Here is a 21,377-nt window from a genome sequence, read left to right on the forward strand (position 1 = left end):
CAATGGGAAATCGCAAGAAGTTATAAAATGTAATATTCAAAGAGAAAAATTAATATGAAAGTAACGAGATTAAAACTTAACTATTACAAGGTTAAAATCAAAATACCATGAACGTTGTGAAACAGTCATTTTGTTCCTTATTTTTCTCTAACATGTACCGGAAGTTGTTTGGTTTCTCGGGCATCAACTTTTGGCGATGTAAAGTCTGTGTGAGCACAAATGTTTTTGTGTAATATAATATTTGGAGAAAAGTGATAAAAAAATGCGATCAAAAACATTAAATTACTTATTTTTGCATCACTGTAACCGAAAGTTGTTCAAGATCTGCAGACATCAACTTTTGGTGACATTAGGTCAGTGTGAAAATTTTGATTTTGGAATAATTTTGGAGATTTTTTTGTGATTCATGCTGATAAAACTGATGATAATGACTGTTGTTAACAACCCAGTTTTAAAATAAAAGATTTTTAGATGGTGGTGTCCTTGAGATTTTTTCAAATTCAAAACGTGTACCCTAGCTCCAATCATGTTGCAAAACACTGCTTTATTAGACAAAAATACATGTTATACAGTAAACATAATATAACAGTCAGAAAATACATAGCTTGCAAAACTAATTAAATTCGGACCATGCACCTAATTTTTTTTATTTTTAAGATCAGAACTTTACTCCATCCCGTATTCAGGAAATTTCCTTGGTTGCAGTAGCATGACAGACACAAGACATTGTAGACCTAGGTAAAAAAAAACTGGAGCCACACACACGAAGTCCACAGAGTGGGGACCTTCTCCAGACTCAGGTTAAATATGCAGAATCACTCTTTCAAGCTGATCCGCAGTCTGGAGGTTTTAAAGATCATCTTCCTTTCTTAAATCCTCCTAAGCAGTCCAATCACCTGATCAGCAGGAGCGGAGAGGCCGGTGGGGGGCTTCAAAGCACACAAGCAGCCACCAGCTGCCGCCTTATGGCGCCATATAAAAAAAAAAAATATTGCCAATAATTTTATGTATATTAAAGAAATAGATGTAGCTAAAGAGGTGGCAGCCCAGTGATCAAGAGGTTATGGTGTCACCATCACAGTGCTGGGATTCTGGGTTCGAATCCATGTCAGTCCACCTGTGTGGAGGTTGAATGTACTCCCAGGCTCTGTGTGGGTTTTCTCCAGGTACTCTGGTTTGCTCCCAATTTCCCAAATATGCATTTTAGTCTGATTGGACTCTCTAAATTGCCCCTAGGTAGGACTGAGTGTGAATGGTTGTCCCTCGCCCTTTTCCCTGTGAAGTGAGATGGGAGAGATTCCAGCACCCCCTGCGATCCTTGTCAGGATAAGCAGTTCAGAAAATGAATGAATGTAGCTAATTGGGATTAGTGAAAAAGGCGGTTGTGTATATAAAAGGAATCGATAAAATAAGATTTTAGTTTGATGAGGGCCCCAAATTTGTGTCAGAGGTGAAGGGAAGGAAGTATTCTCTGGCAAACTCGAAGACATCATCTGGTTTCTTGAGTAGCAAGAATTGCAGGAAGTCAGATATGAGCGCACGGATCTCTGGGTTTGCTTTTAAATAGGAAGCATGATCAGCCTTCAGGTCTTCCTGCAACAATTACAGAAACATACAGTTTGTTTGGAAAAAAATGCAAGGCAACCAGAGACTTTATTTAAGTTTTATTCTTGTCGTGCAATTGATTCTCATACAAAGTCGATGAAATTAGTAAGTTCTCGAAAGGCAGAAGGTGGGAACATAGCAAAGAACAGCAGACGACAGAATTGTAAATATTATGTTGGGACCTTGTACATGGAAATACCCAACAAGTGCACCTTTTGCTACTATTAATTGCCATGACCCATGGATAACTGAAGTTAGACACCACACCATTGGTGGCAAGATTGGTGATTTTTTTTTTACTGATCGATCTACTTAAAATCTAATTTTATTTATCCAATCAGCCCCAATCAATTTAACAACTGATGACTCAGTGTACGTGAAGTCATTATTGTTGTACTAAAGGCACTATTTAAGATCAAACGACACTTAACTTGAGCTTTCTACTTGAGTAGTGTCCTGATAGCACCATTACTTGAGTTACAAAATAATTCTTACCTTTCTGTCCAAGAATTTAGAACGCATCTGTATATCTTCTTCCCAAACCAGAGGAATTTTTTCATAAGCTGAGAAAACAAACTATGAGTGAGACCAGCACATATAATATAAAGCCAATTCATCCTATATACAGTAGTGATGGGTCCAGATGCGCTTGCGCCGAGCTCCCTCGACAAAACCTGTGTCGGTGCGTGTACCGCTTTAAGAAAGTCACATGGCCAGTGACGAAAGTGTTTCTACACGACAGTCGAGCACCAAATTGTATTAAGGGCATCTGTCAACACCATGGAGGTGCAAAACAAGCATTGAGTTATTGACTTGTTCATTGCTTGGCATTGCTTGGCGAAAATTGCGGTCAAAATGGAAGACCTCCATGGAAAACGTAAATATTTATAGCCGGACGAGTTCTTATGCACAGCAGCCTCTTCTGTGTCTTGCGAACGATTTTCTCCAACTAATTTGGTGCTCGCCGTCATTCCGGCTGGATTGACAAAAGAACTTCAGCCGCTAGATTGGCGTAAACAGCACTATCTATATATATATAGAAAAAATGGGAGCGACACACAGGTGTATAAGTATAAATAAATAAATAAATATAAATAGATAAATATGTACGTAATATATACTCCTCGTATTAGCAATCGCTCCGTCATTCACATTGAGTGATGGAAAAACGCAAAAAAATGCAACGTTTCGCCCAGTGCTCGTAGATATCTTCTATACACGAAAGAGATGAGGCAAAAAAGACAGTGCACCAAAATCAGAAACAGCCTCTCATGTCTTGGCCACCTGGCTTTCTCGTATCTCGAAATTGGTCTTGTACCTAAAGATAATTATGCAGTTTTTTTGCACGTAAGAAAAATCGTTATTGGGAGTTGTGAACATTGTTTTTTTGGGCGGTGAAGATGCGCCTGTAAACAGCCATGACGTCATCAATGCGATTCCTGAACTCTCACCATGTTATTGACCATTTCTTTGGCCTTTTTTTGATGCAATTACTAATTCCTATTGAATATTTTGTTTCCATCTCTTGTAAAATGATGTAATTTATAATTTTAACTTAATATCTTTAAATTTTTTATTTTCCTGAAAAAAATCCGCAAAGCTCTGAGTCCGCAATAGCTGAAGTGCGAAGTAGCGAGGGAACACTGTATATCGTTTTCTCTGTTAAAAATAAAAATGAAATGGGTATATATATATTTTTTTTTTAAGTTGCCTAATAATTATCCATAGTAATGGTCACCTGCACACACACATCCTACATATATATAGCTAAAACTAAAAAAGCCACACTCCACTTCATATTAATATCTCTTGGGTTCTTTAAGAACATGGTTGTTCAATACTAAATCTAATCCCCGAAATACAACTTGCCTAATAATTCTACACACCGTGAAATTAGAATACACTACCTTCTTCTTTCTGTGATGGGAGTTGGAACAGCCTCATTGTATATGGAGATCCCACCTGCAATCTGCTAGCAAGATGCCTAAGGAAACAATTATTTACACTATATAATCTGTGACATTACCTGTTTTGCTTGTTTTGTTTTTGGAAGAACAGTCACAAAATCAAGACATGGTTATGAATCAAATGTTTTTCACATATGATTGAACATTCATTCATTCATTTTCTGAACTGCTTTATCATCACTAGGGTCGCGGGGGGTGCTAGAGCCTCTCCAAGCACACTTCGGGCCATAAGCGAGGGACACCCAGAAATGGTGGCCAGCCAGGGAACAAGGAGAGGGAGAACCATTCACACTCACACCTAGAGCCAATTTAGTCTAATCAGACTACCATGTATTTTTGGGAAATTGGGAGCAAACTGGGGAAAACCCACGCAAGCCCTGGGAGTACATGCAAACTCCACACAGGTGGATCAAAATGGATTCGAACCTAGGATCCCAGAACTGTGAGGGCGACGCCCTAACCTCTCACCCACCGGGCCGCCACCTCTTGAGCTACATTTATTTCTTTTATATAAGTGAAATTAGCCACGGTCAGAATTAAACAAAAAAATGCCAGCTTCGTATTTTCTGATTCTTATAAGGACACACGTAGGCCGACCTGGATTTGAACCCAGGACCCTAGAGCTCTGACGCCGACGTGCTAGTCACTCAAGCTACCTATGGTTGAACATTACCTATTAATAAACAGGAATTGAGAACGCGATATAGTCCTGTAACGCTGTAGTTAGCTCAATTTATAGCATTGGGTGATCCGGTTTATTCACTGTATGTATTTATTTATGCAAGAAACATTCTTGAAACTATTTGCCAGCAGAATTATTTTGGTGCTGCACAACTGAAAGCAGGGATTTGTGAATTTTTTTTCTGCTTTTTTGAAATTACCCATTTCACCCAGTTCACTGTTAGGTGCCCTCTCATATTTTCAGGAGTTGCGGGGAGAGAGCCAGTCCCCATGATGTTCTTATGAGCAAACAACAAGAAGTAATATACTATACTGCTCGTATTAGCGATCGCTCCGGCGTTCACGATGAGTGAAGGAAAAAAAAACACAAAAAATGCAACGCTCCGGCCAGTGCTCATAGATATGTTATACACGAAAGAGGCAGCAAAAAAGAGTGTGCTAGAATGATAAACAGCCTCTCATGTCTTCGCCACCTGGCTTTCTCGCATCTCAAATTTTTTCTTGTTTTTAGAGATAATTATTTGCTCGAAAATTTTCCTCGTATCTCGAGCTGCTCGTTTGTAGAGGTGCTCGTATGTCGAGGTACCACTTTACCTGTAATTGTACAATGACAATAAAAAAAAATCAATATGGCGTTTTTTGTGTGTTTTACAGCCTTTATATCTTTATTAATTACATTTTAATATTTCTTAATACATTCCTTTGTACTTCCTACTTTTTACTTTAATGTTTTTATAACTTTCTTTGTTCTATTAGCTTAGTTTATTTCTGCTAGTTATTTTCTGGAACCATTCAGCCATTCCTCCGCTGTCATACACATGGGATCAGCTGTGAACAATACGCAGCAGAAGGAGCAACACCTCAATGCCGCTGGAAATCCAGAGCTGGACAAGGTCCGGCAGGGTGAAGAAGTGATGCTTCAGACCAACAATTCCATCTATTATTATGGGGAAATTGAGATCTCTCCTCGATAACATAGAAGAGCTGTCAGCGCTTACCAGGCCGGAAAGGGAGCATCGGGAGTGTTGTACTGTTACTGGGAGTTCAAGATGGTGGCGCGCACGGGTGCAGCGGATCATTGCTCTCCAGTTCGTTCGTTGAAAGGCAAGATACCCAATTTCACGACTTACTACAAACTGACCTTCGACATCCCCGAGAACATCCGGAGACCTCCGGGATATCCGTGGATATCCAACCCACCCAAAGTACGCCGTAGACGGCGAAGAGAAAGGAAGCAAAAGAGCGGATGCCGGGCGGCCATTGCGGCTAAGCTACAACAACAACCACTCCGAGCCCCGCTTCCTAGTATCTTTTTGACAAACGCCCAATCCATTACCCACAATTGTTGGCGTGGATCTGCCTTTTACAGGCTGACTGAGGGAGGATAAGTAAGAAGACAGTGAGAGGTAAGTGATACATTTTATTCTTGTTGACATCGGTGAGGAAACTTGCAGTCGCCGGATTGATGGCGCTCAAGAGGTGATGGGATGTTTCCATCGTGGCGGAGTGCGAACAAGTCTGAATATGTCAATTAAGGGGTCTTGCCTGGGATGGCGGACTTGTGGAGAAGCACTATACAATTTTGTCATACACAGCTGAGGGTATGATGACTATTAGCCTTTTTGTCAAGTCAATGATGACGACAATGCCGATGTCTGATTGTTGTTGTTGTACTGTTGATTCTTCAGCTCCAGACTACCGAGGAAGTGTGCGGATAAGCTTGGAAGAGTGATTCTACATATTTTCAATCTCAGTCTCAGTCAGCAGAAGGTTCCAGTTTTATCTAGCTCTAAAATGTATTTTTCTTGTGTCTATATATTTTCTTGCTACTGCAACCAAGATGGCGCTGCTCAAGTGGCATCCGGTAGCGACCTTTGTGACTCGACCCCCACCGCGTGGCTTGGTTTCTTGTGCTAGTCCTAGACGTCTTTGGAGCCGTTCAGCCGTGACCAAGTGGCAGCCGGTAACAGTAGCTCCATCCACTCTTGCTCGTTTTGTATTTCACTGCTTTTCTATCTTTTTAAATTGCATTTAAATATTTCTCAATGCTTTCCCTTCTACTTTGCTTTGTACTTTGTGCTTTTCGCTTTGTTGTTTTGCGACCTTTGCGACTCAACTCCACCCGTCGCGTGGCTTGCTTTCTTTGTGCTAATCCTAGACGTGCCTCCGCTGTCATGCACGTGGGATCAGCTATGAGCAGTGGACCTTAGGGCCAGTAGAAGAGGCGACACTCCAGACAGAGCATTCCATCCTTATTTGAGCGTGAGAGTTGTGTTTTTTGAAGTAAACCACCGGCCTCTCTGCTGCTGCTGATCGGGTGATAGGACCTCTTAGGAGGATCCAGACAAGGATGATCAGCTCCAGACTACTGGGGGGCTCTGCGGATCAACTTGAAAGAGTGCTTCTGCATATTTAACCTCAGTCTCAGTCTACAGAAGGCCCCCACCTTGTGGACTTCCTGTGTGCAGGATCGGTCCTTTCTGCCTCGGATAGAATTCACAGGAGTGCAAGTACAGCTCCACGTCTTGTCGGCAGTTAGGCCTGTAGAATCTATGTAGGAGCTGGCAGATTGTTTTTGCATTGCCAAAAAGGATTAGCTAGAGCAGAAAAAAGTGGGCACCAGCCGCTGTAGGCTGCTATTCACAGTGGGGGCACTGTCATGCAGGGATGGCATGAGAGGGCGTCAGCCCGCGCAATAACGATTCCCTGGTAAATGATGTACCTCAAAATGATAACGTCGCTGGGTCTCAAACCAGGCAGGGCAGGAGGTGCCAGGTCATGAGGCAGTTCATGTCGAGTCACGCAATAATTTACCGCCTGACTCAAGGCATAGCTGAAAAAGACCACAACAAACTCTGCCATCTTTTTCCTGAAACAGGACAGCTCTAACCCCCATGTCATAGAAAGTTCAAGGAACTGAACTGATATGAATTATGACCTTGCTCATTTTGTTTGTAGTTAGAAATTACAAAAGGGGTGAATATTGTGGAATATTGAGGCACCTGTTAGTCTAGATAACACATACTGTGGCAGCGAGCAACACGTGTTCATGATCCAAAATGATATGATGCTAGGCCCAGGAAGCTTCGCAGCTCACTGACATTATTAGGAGTTGGCGGTACCCAGACATTTGGTCGACGGACAGTTGGTCGAATGGACATTTGGTCGAATGGACATTTGGTCGAATGGACATTTGGTCGAATGGACATTTGGTCGAATGGACATTTGGTCGAATGGACATTTGGTCGAATGGACATTTGGTCGAACAGATGTTTCGTCGCACGGACGTTTGGTCGCCGGATTCGCTCGCTCTCAAAATTATAACAATGAGAGAGTTTACTGTTGAAAGCGATCAACCAGACAACCTGTCAAATTTCAAGTTCACAGTATTTACGGGGGGGGGGGGGGGCGCTAAGCATGCTATGGCCCTTCCTCTGCATCACCTTTATGATTGTGCCATTAACTTCTTGCCTGGTGCCGCTCTTCCCAGAGGCCGGCTCTAAAACATCTCCAAGACCGAGAGGGAAGCATTATATCTCCGATGCACTAGCAGCAGGTCTCATCCGTCCATCCTCCTCCCAGATTGGGGCATGATTTTTCTTTGTGTAAAAGAAGGACGGCTCGCAACTCTGCAGCGTCGACTACCGAGGCCTAACCGAAATTACCATTAAGAACAGATCCCCCTTTCTTCTCATCGACTCGGCTTTTACCCCACTTAGTAGAGCCTGCATTTATACTAAGTTGGACCTCTGCAATTTCTACCATCTTGTCCACATTTGGGAGGGGATGAAAAGAAAACGGCTTTCACCAAGTCCCTGGGCCATTTTGAGTACCTGATAATGCGTTTCACCTCTGCAATGCACCAGCAGTGTTCCAGTTCCATAAATGGTGTCCTTCGAGATATGTTGTTATAGGGACATGTCATGGCTTTCACAAACTGTGATGGGCTAGTGATAGAGTGGACCAGCCAGAGCTACCAAACTGTATCCGGGCGAGTCTGCGGTTCGTTAGTAGGCATTTGGATGATCCAGAAGAAGATTGGGAGAATGTGTTATGGTCAGATGAAACCAAAACAGAACTCTTTAGTAGAAACACAAGTTCTTATGTTTGGAGGAGAAAGAATACTGAATTGCATCCAAAGAACACCATACCCACTGTGAAGCCTGAGGGTGGAAACATCATGCTTTGGTGCTGTTTTTTTGCAAAGGGATCAGGACGACTTATCTGTGTAAAAGAAAGAAAGAATGGGTCCATGTATTGAGAGATTTCGAGTCAAAATCTCCTTCCATAGAAAATTTGTGGAGGGAATTGAAAGTCCGTGTTGCCCAACAACAGCCCCAAAACATCACTGCTCTAGAGGATTTCTGCACGGAGGAATGGGCCAAAATACCAGCAACATTGTGAAAAGCTTGTGAAGAGTTACAGAAAACGTTTGGCCTCCGTTATTTTCAACAAAGGGTACATAACAAAGTATTGAGATGAACTTTTGGTATTGATAAAATACTTATTTTCCACCATGATTTGCAAATAAATTCTTTAAAAATGAAAGAATGTGATTCCACCCCCCCTCACCTTTCCGTCTCTCATGGTTGAGGTTTACCCATGTTGACATTTACAGGCCTCTCTAATATTTTCAAGTAGGATAACTTGTGGTTAACTAAATAATTATTTGCGTGCATCATTGTTATGTACACTTTTGGCAATAACGGAGGCCATATGTTTTCTGTTTGGGAGCTGTCGTTGGGCAACACACTTTCAAATCCCTCCTGATTTTCTATGGGGTTGAGATCTGGGGACTGACGAGGCCACTCCAGGACTTTGAAATGCTTCTTACAAAGCCACTCCAGGACTTTGAAATGCTTCTTACGAAGCCACTCCTTTGTTGCCCTGGCTGTGTGTTTGAGATCATTGTCATGCTGAAAGACCCAGCCACGTCTCATCTTCAATGTCCTTCAAGCTACCACATCAGACATACAGTCCTAGAGTCTCACATATTGTGGTTTGTAAGTGAGGAAGTCAATTTAGACCATAAATAGATAACAAGTTAATAAATAAATACATGAATAAATATATAAATAAATAACCGTGTTGCGGAATCTGTTGCAGGTATCTTTATGATGTTTGAAGTCTACATGATGTGTAGAGGGCGGAGAGTGGGGAAAACACTGCCTAGTGGGGCCCCCGTGCTGCAAGCTACCACATCAGACATACAGTCCTGGAGTCTCACATATTGTGGTCTGTCAGTGAGGAAGTCGACGATCCATGCGGCTAGGTGATTCCTTACTCCAACCACTTCCAGTTTCACTCTCAGTAGGACCGGCTGAATGGTGTTGAACGCACTGGAGAGGTCAAAAAAACATCATTCTCACCGTGCTTCCCGTGTTCTCCACGTGTGAAAGAGCCCTGTGCATCAGGTAGGTGGTAGAATCTTCCACCCCAATGCCTGGACGGTAGGCAAACTGCAGAGGGTCCAGCTCTGCATTCATCAGGGGGCTGAAATGATTGAGGATGATTCTCTCCAATGTCTTGATCAGGTGAGAGGTTAATGCTACTGGCCTGAAGTGGTTTGGGTCCCTGGGGTTTGCAGTCTTTGGAACTGGGACCACACAGGAAGTTTTCCACAAGGTGGGGACTTTCTGCATACTGAGGCTGAGGTTGAAAATATGCAGAATCATTTTGCCAAGCTGATCCAAACACTCTCTCAGTAGTCTGGAGCTGAGAGTGTCTGGACTGGTAGCCTTCCTTTCCTCGATCTTCTTTAGCTGTTTTATCACCTGATTGACAGTAATGCAGAGACCGGTCTGAAGCGGGGGAGGAAGAGGAGGGGGAGAAAGAGGGGGGAGAGGTGCTTCTGGTCTGGCTGTGGTTTGGCTCCCTGGGGTTTGCAGTCTTTGGAACTGGGACCACGTAGGAAGTTTTCCACAAGGAGGGGACCTTCCGCAGACTGAGGCTGGGGTTGAAAATATACAGAATAACTTTGTAGTAGTCTGGAGTCGTAAAACATTTAAGTATGAATTATAAAGTATAAAGTAAAGACAGAATACAAGTAAGGACCGAGGGAGCTACTGCCACTGACCGCCTGCCGCTTGAAATAAGCCTGTCTTTTTGAAATTTTGTTTTACAGTTTATGGTGGAGGTTGACGCCTCGGAGGTAGGGGTCGGCACTGTCTTCTCTCAGCGCAAACTGTGGAATGGAAAAGTGCAGCCCTGCACCTTCTTTTCCCATAGGCTGACTCCAGCAGAACCCAAATACAGCATTGGGGACTGGGAATTGCTCGCAGTGAAGCTGGCCTTAGAGGAATAGCAGCACCACCTGAAAAGGGGCAAACCACCCTTTTGTGGTTTGGACTGACCGTACGAACTTGCAATATCTCAAGTCATCCTGGAGGCTGAATCCCCGTCAAGCCAGGTGAGCCATCCTCTTGTCGGTGATTTTACTCTCTTATGTCCCAGGATCTGATAACCGAAAACCTAATGCACTACCCCGTGTTTTCCCACCCATGGACTCTGAGGAGGAGCCCCCAACCATTCCACCACCCTCCTGTGGCAAACATGAGGACTGGTCTGGAGGATAAGGTCCTGAGTGCACAAGATTCTGAGATGGATCCAAGACAAGGTACGCACAATAACATTTATTTTATGACCTCAGTTCGTTCCAGGGTGGTTGAGCGGACCCACACTTCGCCTTACCTGCCACCCAAGAGACTGGCTCACTGATGATGTTACCCCGACGCTTTTGCTGGCCAACAACGAGGGAGGATTTGCGCTGTGTGCAGCAAGTCCTCCACCAAGCCAAGTTCCGGTCTACTCCGTCCACTCCCGATTCCAAGTCATCCCTGGTTTCACCTTGCGATCAACTTCGTCACAGGTCTTCCTACGTCCTAGGGTGACACACTTTTCTGACTATAATTAACTGATTTTACAACGGACATTTCATTTCCCTCCGCAAACCAATCTCAGCCCAGGAGGCCGACCTACTTGTACAGCATGTGTTCCGTCTGCATGTAATTCCTGCCCACATCGTCTCTGACCAGGGTCCCCAATTCACCTCTCACCTCTGATCTGCCTTCTGTTCAGCTCTTAACATTACAGTGAGCCTCTCCTCTGGCTATCATCCTCAAACTGATGGTCAGTGTGAAAGCACCAACCAGCAGCTGGAGGCAGCACTTCGGTGCACCGCCCATGCCAACTCTACCACCTGGAGCGACCAGCTTCCCTGGATTGAATACGCTCAAAACTCCCACCCTAATTCATCTTCCAACTGGTCCCCCTTTGATTGTTCCCTTGGTTATTACCCCCCCCCCCCCCCCATACACACACACACTTCTCTGGAGGAAGATATTGCGGTTCCATAAGTCCAAGTACAGCTGTCCTGATCTGGGAACATGCTCGGGCTGCGCTACAATGCTCTTACACCCACCATCATCCTTCCGCACCGGCCTATGTCATCGGTCACAAGATATGGCTTTCAACCCAAGATCTCCCTCTTAGGACCGAGTCCCAGAAGCTGTACCTCCGCTTCATTGGCCCGTACGAAAATGAACGGATGTTAAACCTGTGCGCCGTGCAACTAATGAAGCCAAAACAACTCCCCACCCACCCCACCTTTCATTTTTCGCAGGTCAAACCGGTCGAGACGAGACCGCCGGGACCACCTGCAGGACCTAGGTCGTGTGCCAGGTGGCCTGCGTAGAGAAGGGGGATACTGTCAGGGCCAGACTGGTGGGCGGTTGCACCTGCCATCCAATTACAGGTCCAGCGCCTGATGGCTCAAGCAGTGCCAGGTGCGGTTCATCAGTCAGCAAGAAGTATTAAAAGCCGACCAGAGCATGACAATGCCGCTGGATCGTTTTCGTCAGTTTACTTTTGAGTACCTTCTTGTTTGCCTTAACCTGATCTCTGACCTCGTTTTTGTTCCAGAACTCTGACCACGCTCATGCCTACGACCACGGACCACAGAACATGACCACGATCTTGACCTTACATCTTGTACCTTTACTCTGGACCTCTCCACGGACCCCTCAGCTACCAACCTCCACGCTACATTAAACAACTCGTCTACACTGCTTCCTTTGTGCCTTCACCCGTCTCTGGAACGTTTTCAATAAACAGAAAGTTCCACGTCCAGCTTCTGTGCATTTGTCTGCTTTGAGGTCCTCCCCCTACGATCATAACACCTAGGCCCCACCTCCTGCGACAGATAGTTAGACAGTCACCACAATACATTCTTGAACAATCAAACATTTTTAATAGTGCAATGCAGATGTTGAGTGCATCCTATGGTGATTATTATAAAATTGGAAAGCTCCCATGCTTGCCGGCATATGCAATATAGATGTTATTCAGATCAAATGAATGCATTCACAGAATGGATCTTACCCATCAGGTAAAAAGTAGCACTGCCATGTAGTAGGGTCTTCATCCACACAATGAACAATTCGCTCCATTCCAAACACCTCCATAGTCTCCCCCTCAATCTCGATCTGTTTATCTTCTAGCCCTCGCTAATGACAAAGAAATGCAAATTCAGACAAAGACCCATAGATAATTTGCTAAGTCTAACTTTTCGGGTCTTGGCATTGAACTTCAATTCAGACCACTTGTGACACACCTATACCTCAAATTGGTCCCCAGTCAATCCAAGGGCACATTTTAAGGTAATCGATTTCCTTAGCATGCATGTTTTCTTTTAATGGAAGAGGCTTCCGGAATACTCAGATGAACCCTTGCTGCACGCTCCATATTGGGTTATCACAGATGAGCTGGAAGTTCTACTCTCAAAACGGTATGACATGCAAACAACTATGACAAATGTGCGTTCCATAGAATGACAAAAAATGTTTATAGAAAAGTAACACAATTCAAAGAACGAAATTATACGAGGGACCCTTATTTTACCATATTAAATGTGCGGAAATAACCAAAAGATTACAATTTAGCAATCCATATAAGAGCAGGATAGAAAATTAAGGACATTTGTTTTGACAATCACTCATTGTATGGTATCGCCTAGTATTCTGCGTCCATTAAACAGAATTAGTATGAGCTTGAATGATTTGTGCATAGCAGCTGTTTTCATTTGCTGTTCCTCTCACTTACTCTCGGTAACTAGAAATGGTATGATGGTGTTATAGGTACAATAATTTTTGGCACCTTTTTAGTGAAAAAACATAAGCAGGATATAAACTCCCTTATGGTGTAATCTCTGTAATTGATTGGATATATAATTTTATTTGATGCCTTCCATTCGCAACATTATAGAAACAGCAAACACCGCCTATTTACTGCATCCACCCTAATCACAGTGTAGCCAAACACAACACATACTATCTTCCACGATCTTTCATTTCTGTCAATTTCTGGTTATTGTTTTTGTGTGTTGTCTCTTAAGAGTATGTTTACTTCCCTTTAAATCATTGTGTGCACATACATGGTGCTTAAAATCCCAACAGATAATACCAATACTCCATGTGCCCACCCTTGAGAGTAAGCCATATGCGTCTCTTTTGATGGGTGTATATGGCTCTTCGCTAACCTATGTGGTAAAATATGGTCATCGCTGGTGAGAGACCCAAGTCCGGAAAAAAAAACAAGCTCCAATCTAGCGCATTTTTAATTCATTTTTCTTCATTACACTTTTCTGCATGCATACTCTCATTGATACTCATTGATTAGCAAGTGAAAAATGTTCTCAAAAGAATTCAGAGACTTTTTTCTAACTTCCAAGGGGTGAAATGATTAATACATGCACACATTTTCATGTATTCTTATTTTTAAATTCTGTGTATGGCTCTCAAGGAATATTGTTTGAAAACATGAAATGTGTATGGCTCTCTTCGCCAAAGAGCGTGAATGCCATCGACAGTAAAATATATAATATGTAAATACTTGTTATTCTACAAAGGCAAAATAAAGCATGTTCACAAAGTTTATGCGCGAGACACCTGGCACTGCACTAAGCTCCACTAGCACTATTGTGCCAATATTTGAGAACTATTGTTAAACACGTGTATTCAATACTTCTTACTTTACTGTATGACCCCAAAGTCGACAGCATTTTATCAAATGTGATCAAGAACACCAAATCACCGATAATTCAATGAAAAAGACATTTACTAGTGAGGTGTTTCCCAAACCTTTTTGTTTTGCAGCACACTTTTTGCATTGAAAATTTAATCTAGGCATAGCCCGAGCTAAAAATCTTCCAATTTAAATCTATGTCCCCTAACTTAACAAGATAGAGTTCTCATTAAATAAATCCCCCAAGTAAATCAAATTTTTCACACCAATCTAATGTCACCAAAGTCGATGTCTGAGGACCCTGAACAACTACTGATTCAAGTGACGTAAAAATAAGTAATGTAACGCTTTAAATCTATTACTTTTATTCCCGATATAAATCTTCTAATATTACATCAAATGGAATGTTGTGCTCACACACGCGCGCACACGCGTCGCTGAAAGTTGTTGTCCCCGAAACCAAGAAAAACTTGTAAAAACAATAAAAATGACTTAAATCTCGTAATGTTACGAATTTTTTACTCTCAATATTATTTCAATCTCCTAAAATTATACAAAGAACAGTTTTGTGGTCACACAGACTTAACATTGATAAAAGTAGAAACCCATGATGTTAAACAACTTCCAGTACACGTTACAGAACATAAGGCACAAAATGACTAGAATCTCATTGTATTACGGGTTGAATCTTGTAATAGTAAAATCTGTCATTAAGTGTTCATTATATTTTGATTTTAATCTCGTAATATTAAGATTTTCTAATCAGAACATTACAATGAAGGACTTCTCATTTTTACAAGGGTCGTGGGGGATGCTGGAGCCCATCGCAGCTGACTCAGGGCCATAGGTGGGGGATACCCTGAACCGGAGGCCAGCTGATCGGAGGGCATGAGACAGAGAACCATTCACTCTCACACACACACATAGAGGCAATTTAGTGTCCAATCAGCCTACCATGTATGTTTTGGGAATGTGGGAGGAAACCGGAGTACCCGGGAAAAAACACACGCAGGTCTGAGGCGAACATGACAACCCAAAGCTGTGAGGCTCACGTGCTAACCAGTCAAGTCACCGGGCTGCCATTTGATTTTTCATCTGTGATTTTGAAAATTGTTATCTACAGTCCAAAAGTTCACAACTGAAGATAATATCAAGGGGTCAAAATATTTGTATTCATACAATGAACCTTAAAACACAATTCCTTTTTGTGATCACTTACAAATATAGTGCGGGTGAGTTGTAACTTCTGATCAAAAGAGATCAGACTCATATGCTCTGGTATTTTCTTCCGCAGTGCGATAATACGCATGAGCAAGAAGTTGGAACCCTCAGTTACAAGTCCTCTGAGAGCAGACATGGAATAGGAAACACTGTCTGTTGTCACTTTCTGGGTACACACAAAAACACAAAACATGTTACATTAAACTAGAATTTAGACTTTGATATACAGTGATCCCTCGCTTATCGCGGTTAATGGGGACCGGGACCTCCCGCAATAAGTGCATTTCCGCGAAGTAGGCGGGCGCCATCAAAAACGCTTATAGAAACGTATAACACGTGCACAAAACCACCACCAGGATAATATGCTGTTCATTCAGGTGTTTTATTCCACGTTAGAATGCAGGTGTTATGTTGGTGCATACAAAAAAAATCACTGCAAATGTAATAAATGTAAACTTTTATTCAGAAAACTCAGAAATTCAAAAACATCGTAGCAGTCCGGATGGATCTCCCGCAGTTCTTTGGCGCGTAAGAAATATTGTTATGGGGAGTTGGGAACGTTGTTTTTTTTGGTCGGTGAGGATGCGCCTGTAAACAGCCATGACCTCATCGATGCGATTGCTGAACTCGACTGCCCTCACCATGTTATCGTCCATTTCTTTGGCCCTTCTTTGGAGGTCTTTGGCAGTTTGTGAAATATATATGTATTCTTATATTTAGTCTTGCACCCTTTTCACTATGATGTATTAAAAGTTACTAGAATAGAATTTAACTTACACCTATTGGTTAAAATGTGCACTACACCTTTTGCACTCCACCTCCTTCATTTGTATTAACGCCTCCCATTTTTATGATTTGTCTTATCTCCAATAAAACCACCGTTGAAGCAGCTTTTCGGCGGGAGAAAGCTTCGAGGAGCTTGGAGAGTAGTCACACTCTCGGGCCTCAGGATGGTCCACTCCCCCGCCTCTGCAGACGTGGCCTTTAACTTTCATCCCATCCGCCTCAGAGTATGTTCCTGTGTTCGAGTTTACAAGTGTTGGCCAGTAGCCCCAACACAGTATTAAAGAGGTCCTGCAAATTATTTAAAGTAAGGCCACCTTCGTCAGCTTCGTCACCCTCGTCGTCGGCAGCAGGGTCTTCTTGCTCCTCACTCGCCAACTTGGTCATCTCCTGTAGGTCCTCCTCTGTCAGTGGGTCTGGGTGACAGTCGATGAGATTTGTAATCTCATCAGCCGTCATGTCTGAGAAGCCTTCAGTCTGCACCAACCGAGCCAGCCTGACAGCATTATCAACGGCAGAGTGATGGATTTCGCTAGGCGTGAAACCCTCATTGTCTTGAGTGATTTTGTTTGGCCACAATTTTCTCCAGCTAGAGATGAGTGTCTGTTCTTTCATGTCCTTTAGGGCATTCTGAATTTTATTCAGGCACATAGCTATGTTGTAGTACTTCCAATAAGATTTGATGCTGAAGGTCTCGTCGGGCTCTTCAATGGAGGTGATGAGACCCTCCATTGTCGCCTTGGTGTAGAGGGCTTTGAAGGCCCTGATAACCCCCTGATCCATGGGCTGGATGAGGGAAGTGGTGTTGGGGGGAAGGAACTCCACCTGCACCCCCCATGGTGCAAATTGGCTGCATGTCCTCCTGCACAGTCCATGAGTAGAACCACTTTGAAGGGCAGTCCCTTTTCGGCCAGGTAAAGTTTTACCTGCGGAACGAAGGAGTTGAAGAACCAGTCAAGTGTGAGGGCCTTGGTGATCCATGCTTTTTTGTTGGACATCCAGTAGACTGGCAGCAAGGCCCTGTTCTTGTTGTTCAACGCGCGAGGATTAAGTGACCTGTAGATCAGGCCGGGCCTCAGCATGAATCCTGCTGCATTGCCACACAAGAGCAGAGTCACTTGATCCTTGTGGGCTTTGAAACCTGTCTTCTGAAGTTCGTCCTTGAAAAGAAATGTTCGGGACGGCATCCCCTTCCAGAAGAGTCCTGTCTCATCCATATTGAAGACTTGCTCCGGGACATAGCCATTTTCTTCTAGCCATTTTCTTCCAGAAGAGTCCTGTCTTATTACATATTGAAGACTTGCTCCGGGACATAGCCATTTTCTTCTATCATTTCCGGAAACACATCCTCAACATAGCGCCTCGCTGCTGCTCTGTCTGCAGAGGCTGCATCTCCATGCAGCGACACGTTCCTTAGTCCGACTCGCCGCTTAAACCTCTCAAGCCAGCCCTTGCTGGCAGTGAAAACCGTAGGTGGTCTTGGGTTACTCTGGCTTGAGGCACCGGGCAGAGGATCACCTTCGTCGACGTCTTCTTCCTCGTCCAGAACGCTGACGTCGTCGTCACCACTCTCATGCACCATGGCGTCGAACAAAGATTTAGCCTTACTTCGGATTAAGTTTCCGTCCAGGCTGATTTGCTTCGCCCTACAATCACGGATCCAAATAACCAGTGCATTTTCCATTCAGCCATGACCTTATTCTGGGTGTTCACAACCCTTTTGGCATCTTTCGTGAAAGATGTTGCAGCAGTTTTGCGGATGTTCTTCTCCTCCTTTTTTATGTACCGCACCTTGGATTCATTCAGGCCGCAATGTCGAGCTACGCTAGCGTAGCTACTTCCTGCTTTCAACTTGTCCAATAAACTCAATTTTTCGGTAATGGTCAACATCTTTCGCTTTTTCTTCGGCTCACTGGAAGCACCAAGGGATGGAGAGCGTTTGGGAGGCATCACTATGGGCTTCACAAAACTTTTGCGCTTAACTTGGCGAGAAGCGTACTGCACAGCACGAGATAAGCGTGGACTGAGAATGGGCATCGGGAGAAGCTTGGGCTTTCGTGGTGAATGGGCCAATGGGGAGTCGAGTACATTCAGTGAGCAATCAGCTTGCGCGCTTATGCCCGTGATGCGGCCGTGGTGCGGGCGTGATGCGGGCGTGATGCGGCCGGAATCCCCCATGATGCTTTGCGCATACGTGCATTTTTTGTGTTTTAAAATTCTTAAAATGATGAAATTACTAATTCTAATTGAATATTTTTTTTCCACACCTTGTAGGACGATGTAATTTATAATTTTAATTTAATATCTTTAAAAAAAAAAAAAATCCTGAAAAAAATCCGCGAAGCTTTGCGCGCGCGATAGCTGAAGCGCGAAGTAGCGAGGATCACTGTGTTTGAATTAGGTGAAGTTGGGGTTTTATGTGGATTTACCCAACCTAAACCACTCTTTAACACCAGTATCATGTCAAAATTATACCACGTAATGGAAAAATCATCAATGCTACAGAAAAACTAAATGGAACAGCACACAACTGCCATGAATACATCAAACATTGTTCAAAACAACAATCTGATACCTGATGAAACAAAACATACACAATTTCAATAAACCGAAAGTTATATGTATAAAAAGGTTGTATCAGCGGCAGTCTGAGAATTTTCTACCGACACCTTCAGCTGTCTGAATCAATCCAACCCTCAAAAATGTAATGTCAACAAGAGACGTCGAGGCGAGGTTGGAGAAATTAGGACACAGTCGCGGGGAAGCGGGTGAAGACGAGGCAAATCGAGCTTGGACGGGCGAAGTCCGAATCAGCTAAGGTAATCACAGGCCAAGACCGAATCTCCAGCCCACAAATCAATCAGCTCCCGGTCATCCTCACAATCAGAAAATTCTGAGTCCAAACAGAGATGGCTGAGGCGTTCAACCGGGGCCGATGGGGCTGGGGATTCTCCCTCCATTGAGGAAAATAATACCTTGAGTTCGAATCCAGATAATTCTAATTCCATTTGGTCGGATCATTCTCTTTCGTCCACGGGAGACGTCGAGGCGAGGTAGGATAAATTAGGACCCAGTCGCGGGGAAGCAGGTGAGGACGAGGCAAATCGTGCTCATAACCAGAACTTTAGTGACTTAGGAGAGAACTTACAAAATAGCACGGACTTAGGAAACAAGGAACAAGGTGACGTGGATGCATGGTAAGTGAATTGTAGCAGACGATCCGACAATGACATGAAACTCAGTGGGGTTTAAATAAACAAATCAGGAACTAATTTTGAATCATGCGCAGCTGCGCTAACACAAGGCAGGAGGGACAAACGAGAGTCGGGAAACAATAGCAGGCTGCTTTTAACAAAAAACGATTTTATGGCTATAAAACCTTTACTGCAGCTGCAGCTGTTACACAAAAATAATAATAATAATAATAATAACCTCATACAATTGAAGCACGGGGAGAGTAATGGCACACACTAGCGGTCATTCAGGATTTATAGAATGTAGTGAAATACGTACATTTTGTTCTTTTTCATCCCAATATATGATTGAAAACAAGGTATGTTTTAACTTAAAGTTTTCTCTAAAATGGTCGATGAGCCCAAACAGTCGGTGCGTTTTGTCTGTGCGCTAAACTCAATTTTTGTATGGCACTGATTGCTTGAGTGACTGTTTTTTCTTGCTGGCACGCAACCTATTGCGAACAACCGAGCGGACGTTCACCCTAAAAATAGCCTCCCTGCAAATTCCAAGCATTATTGTCAATCCATTCAAAACATACCAGGGGCGTGGCAAGGCATTTGACTTCCGTACTTGCAGCGCTTTTAACCGTGAAAAACACTCAATACTTAAAACAGCATATCGGCGCTATATAGAGGAAATGGCTGACGTGAATGACAACACAACGTGGGTGTGAACGCCTGGAAAATGGATTGAAGCCATGGATCGATCACAATTTAAGAGCTTTGCTGATGGATTGCTAACAGATTACTAACAGCGTCGCATGAGTTACGTGCCAATTTGGAATTAATTGTTGATGCCGATATAACGAGAAGAATCAAAGGCTTGGAAGTGATGCATGTCGCGAGTTCCAATGGATGGTGGATGACTGGGATCAAGTGTCAGCCAGCACTGTCGTTTGAGCTTTCGCCACAGCTGGAATCAAGTTCCCGGAATACACAACTCTGACTGACAGTGGAGCCTAGCATGTTAAATGCCGAAATCTTGATATCAGAGTGTACCTTTGACCTCAAGAAAGCATTATCAAACTTAGTTTTGCTCATGCTGTCTTTAAAAAAACATGCCGTGCCTAGCCTAACATATGCTAGCAGCTAGCATAACACACGCTAGCGGATAGAATAACATACGCTAGGGGGAGAAAGAATCCTCCTCCTCTCTGGGCAACCCATTAAACGTCTGGGGAGGCATTACACTGCAGAGCTTTCTGATAAACAGGTGGGCAGGACCGTCATAAAACAACTCAATGATGGCCTAGCAAGGATTAACCAAACCCAATTCCCTGGAAAATTCAAGGTCTGGTGCTACCAGTTCACACTCTACAGGAGAGTAATGTGGCCCTTGAAGATGAGCAAGAACCCCTCATCCATCGTGGGCATGATGGATTGAAAACCCACTTCATTCATCTGAAAGTGGCCACCACCTTTCCAAAACGGGCCACTTTGGAAGGAATGCACTGCAACTGCCATATCAGTCTGTCAGTCTGGGCTACAGGTAAGAGTAGTCTATGCTGGTTCTTGAGCTAAGGGAATCCACTGATCAGTCAGTAAGGAACGCCAACATCCAGGTTCCCACCGGCCGGAGGTGGAACGCCCAGGCTAAGGTTGACCAAGCCGTCAATAGACTGCATCATCAGGAGATCATGGGCAGGGTCCAGGCAGGAAGAGCAGGGCTAGGATGGGGAGAAGAACCATCAATTCCGGTCCAAGGTAAAGAGAGGAAGGAGATGGTGGTGGCAGAGGTGACAAGGATGGGGGAAGAGGGCTATAAAATGTAGCCAATGTCTGAATTAGGTTAGCCAATTTCATCATACTCAAAATCTTACCACCATGGGATCTCCAAACCGCAGCTGTATTCAAATTCCTATAA

General features: G+C 43.6%; 1 protein-coding gene and 1 long non-coding RNA gene across 3 annotated transcripts in view; one reads left to right on the plus strand and one right to left on the minus strand.

The window, feature by feature from the left end:
* Positions 1–524: 524 nt before the first annotated feature.
* Positions 525–21,377, minus strand: part of catip (ciliogenesis associated TTC17 interacting protein) — a 41,590-nt gene continuing 20,737 nt past the window's right edge. Inside the window, exons 5-9 of one of the 2 annotated variants that reach the window (XM_077724173.1) lie at positions 15,493–15,660; positions 12,633–12,757; positions 3,513–3,589; positions 2,101–2,168; positions 525–1,593 (exon numbers count right to left, since the gene is read on the minus strand). In XM_077724173.1, the coding sequence (XP_077580299.1) occupies positions 1,417–1,593; positions 2,101–2,168; positions 3,513–3,589; positions 12,633–12,757; positions 15,493–15,660 (615 nt within the window). In that variant the 3' untranslated portion in view covers positions 525–1,416. Of the gene's footprint in view, positions 1,594–2,100; positions 2,169–3,512; positions 3,590–4,884; positions 10,204–12,632; positions 12,758–15,492; positions 15,661–21,377 lie in introns of those variants that run through there. The other variant, XM_077724171.1, reaches the window with a different exon arrangement.
* On the plus strand, positions 11,644–12,457 carry LOC144201490 (uncharacterized). The gene is made up of 3 exons (XR_013327348.1): positions 11,644–11,783; positions 11,875–12,037; positions 12,174–12,457. It is a non-coding gene; the product is annotated as an uncharacterized LOC144201490 (long non-coding RNA).

This window comes from Stigmatopora nigra, chromosome 9, assembly GCF_051989575.1.
Source record: "Stigmatopora nigra isolate UIUO_SnigA chromosome 9, RoL_Snig_1.1, whole genome shotgun sequence".
NCBI classification, from domain to species: domain Eukaryota; kingdom Metazoa; phylum Chordata; class Actinopteri; order Syngnathiformes; family Syngnathidae; genus Stigmatopora; species Stigmatopora nigra.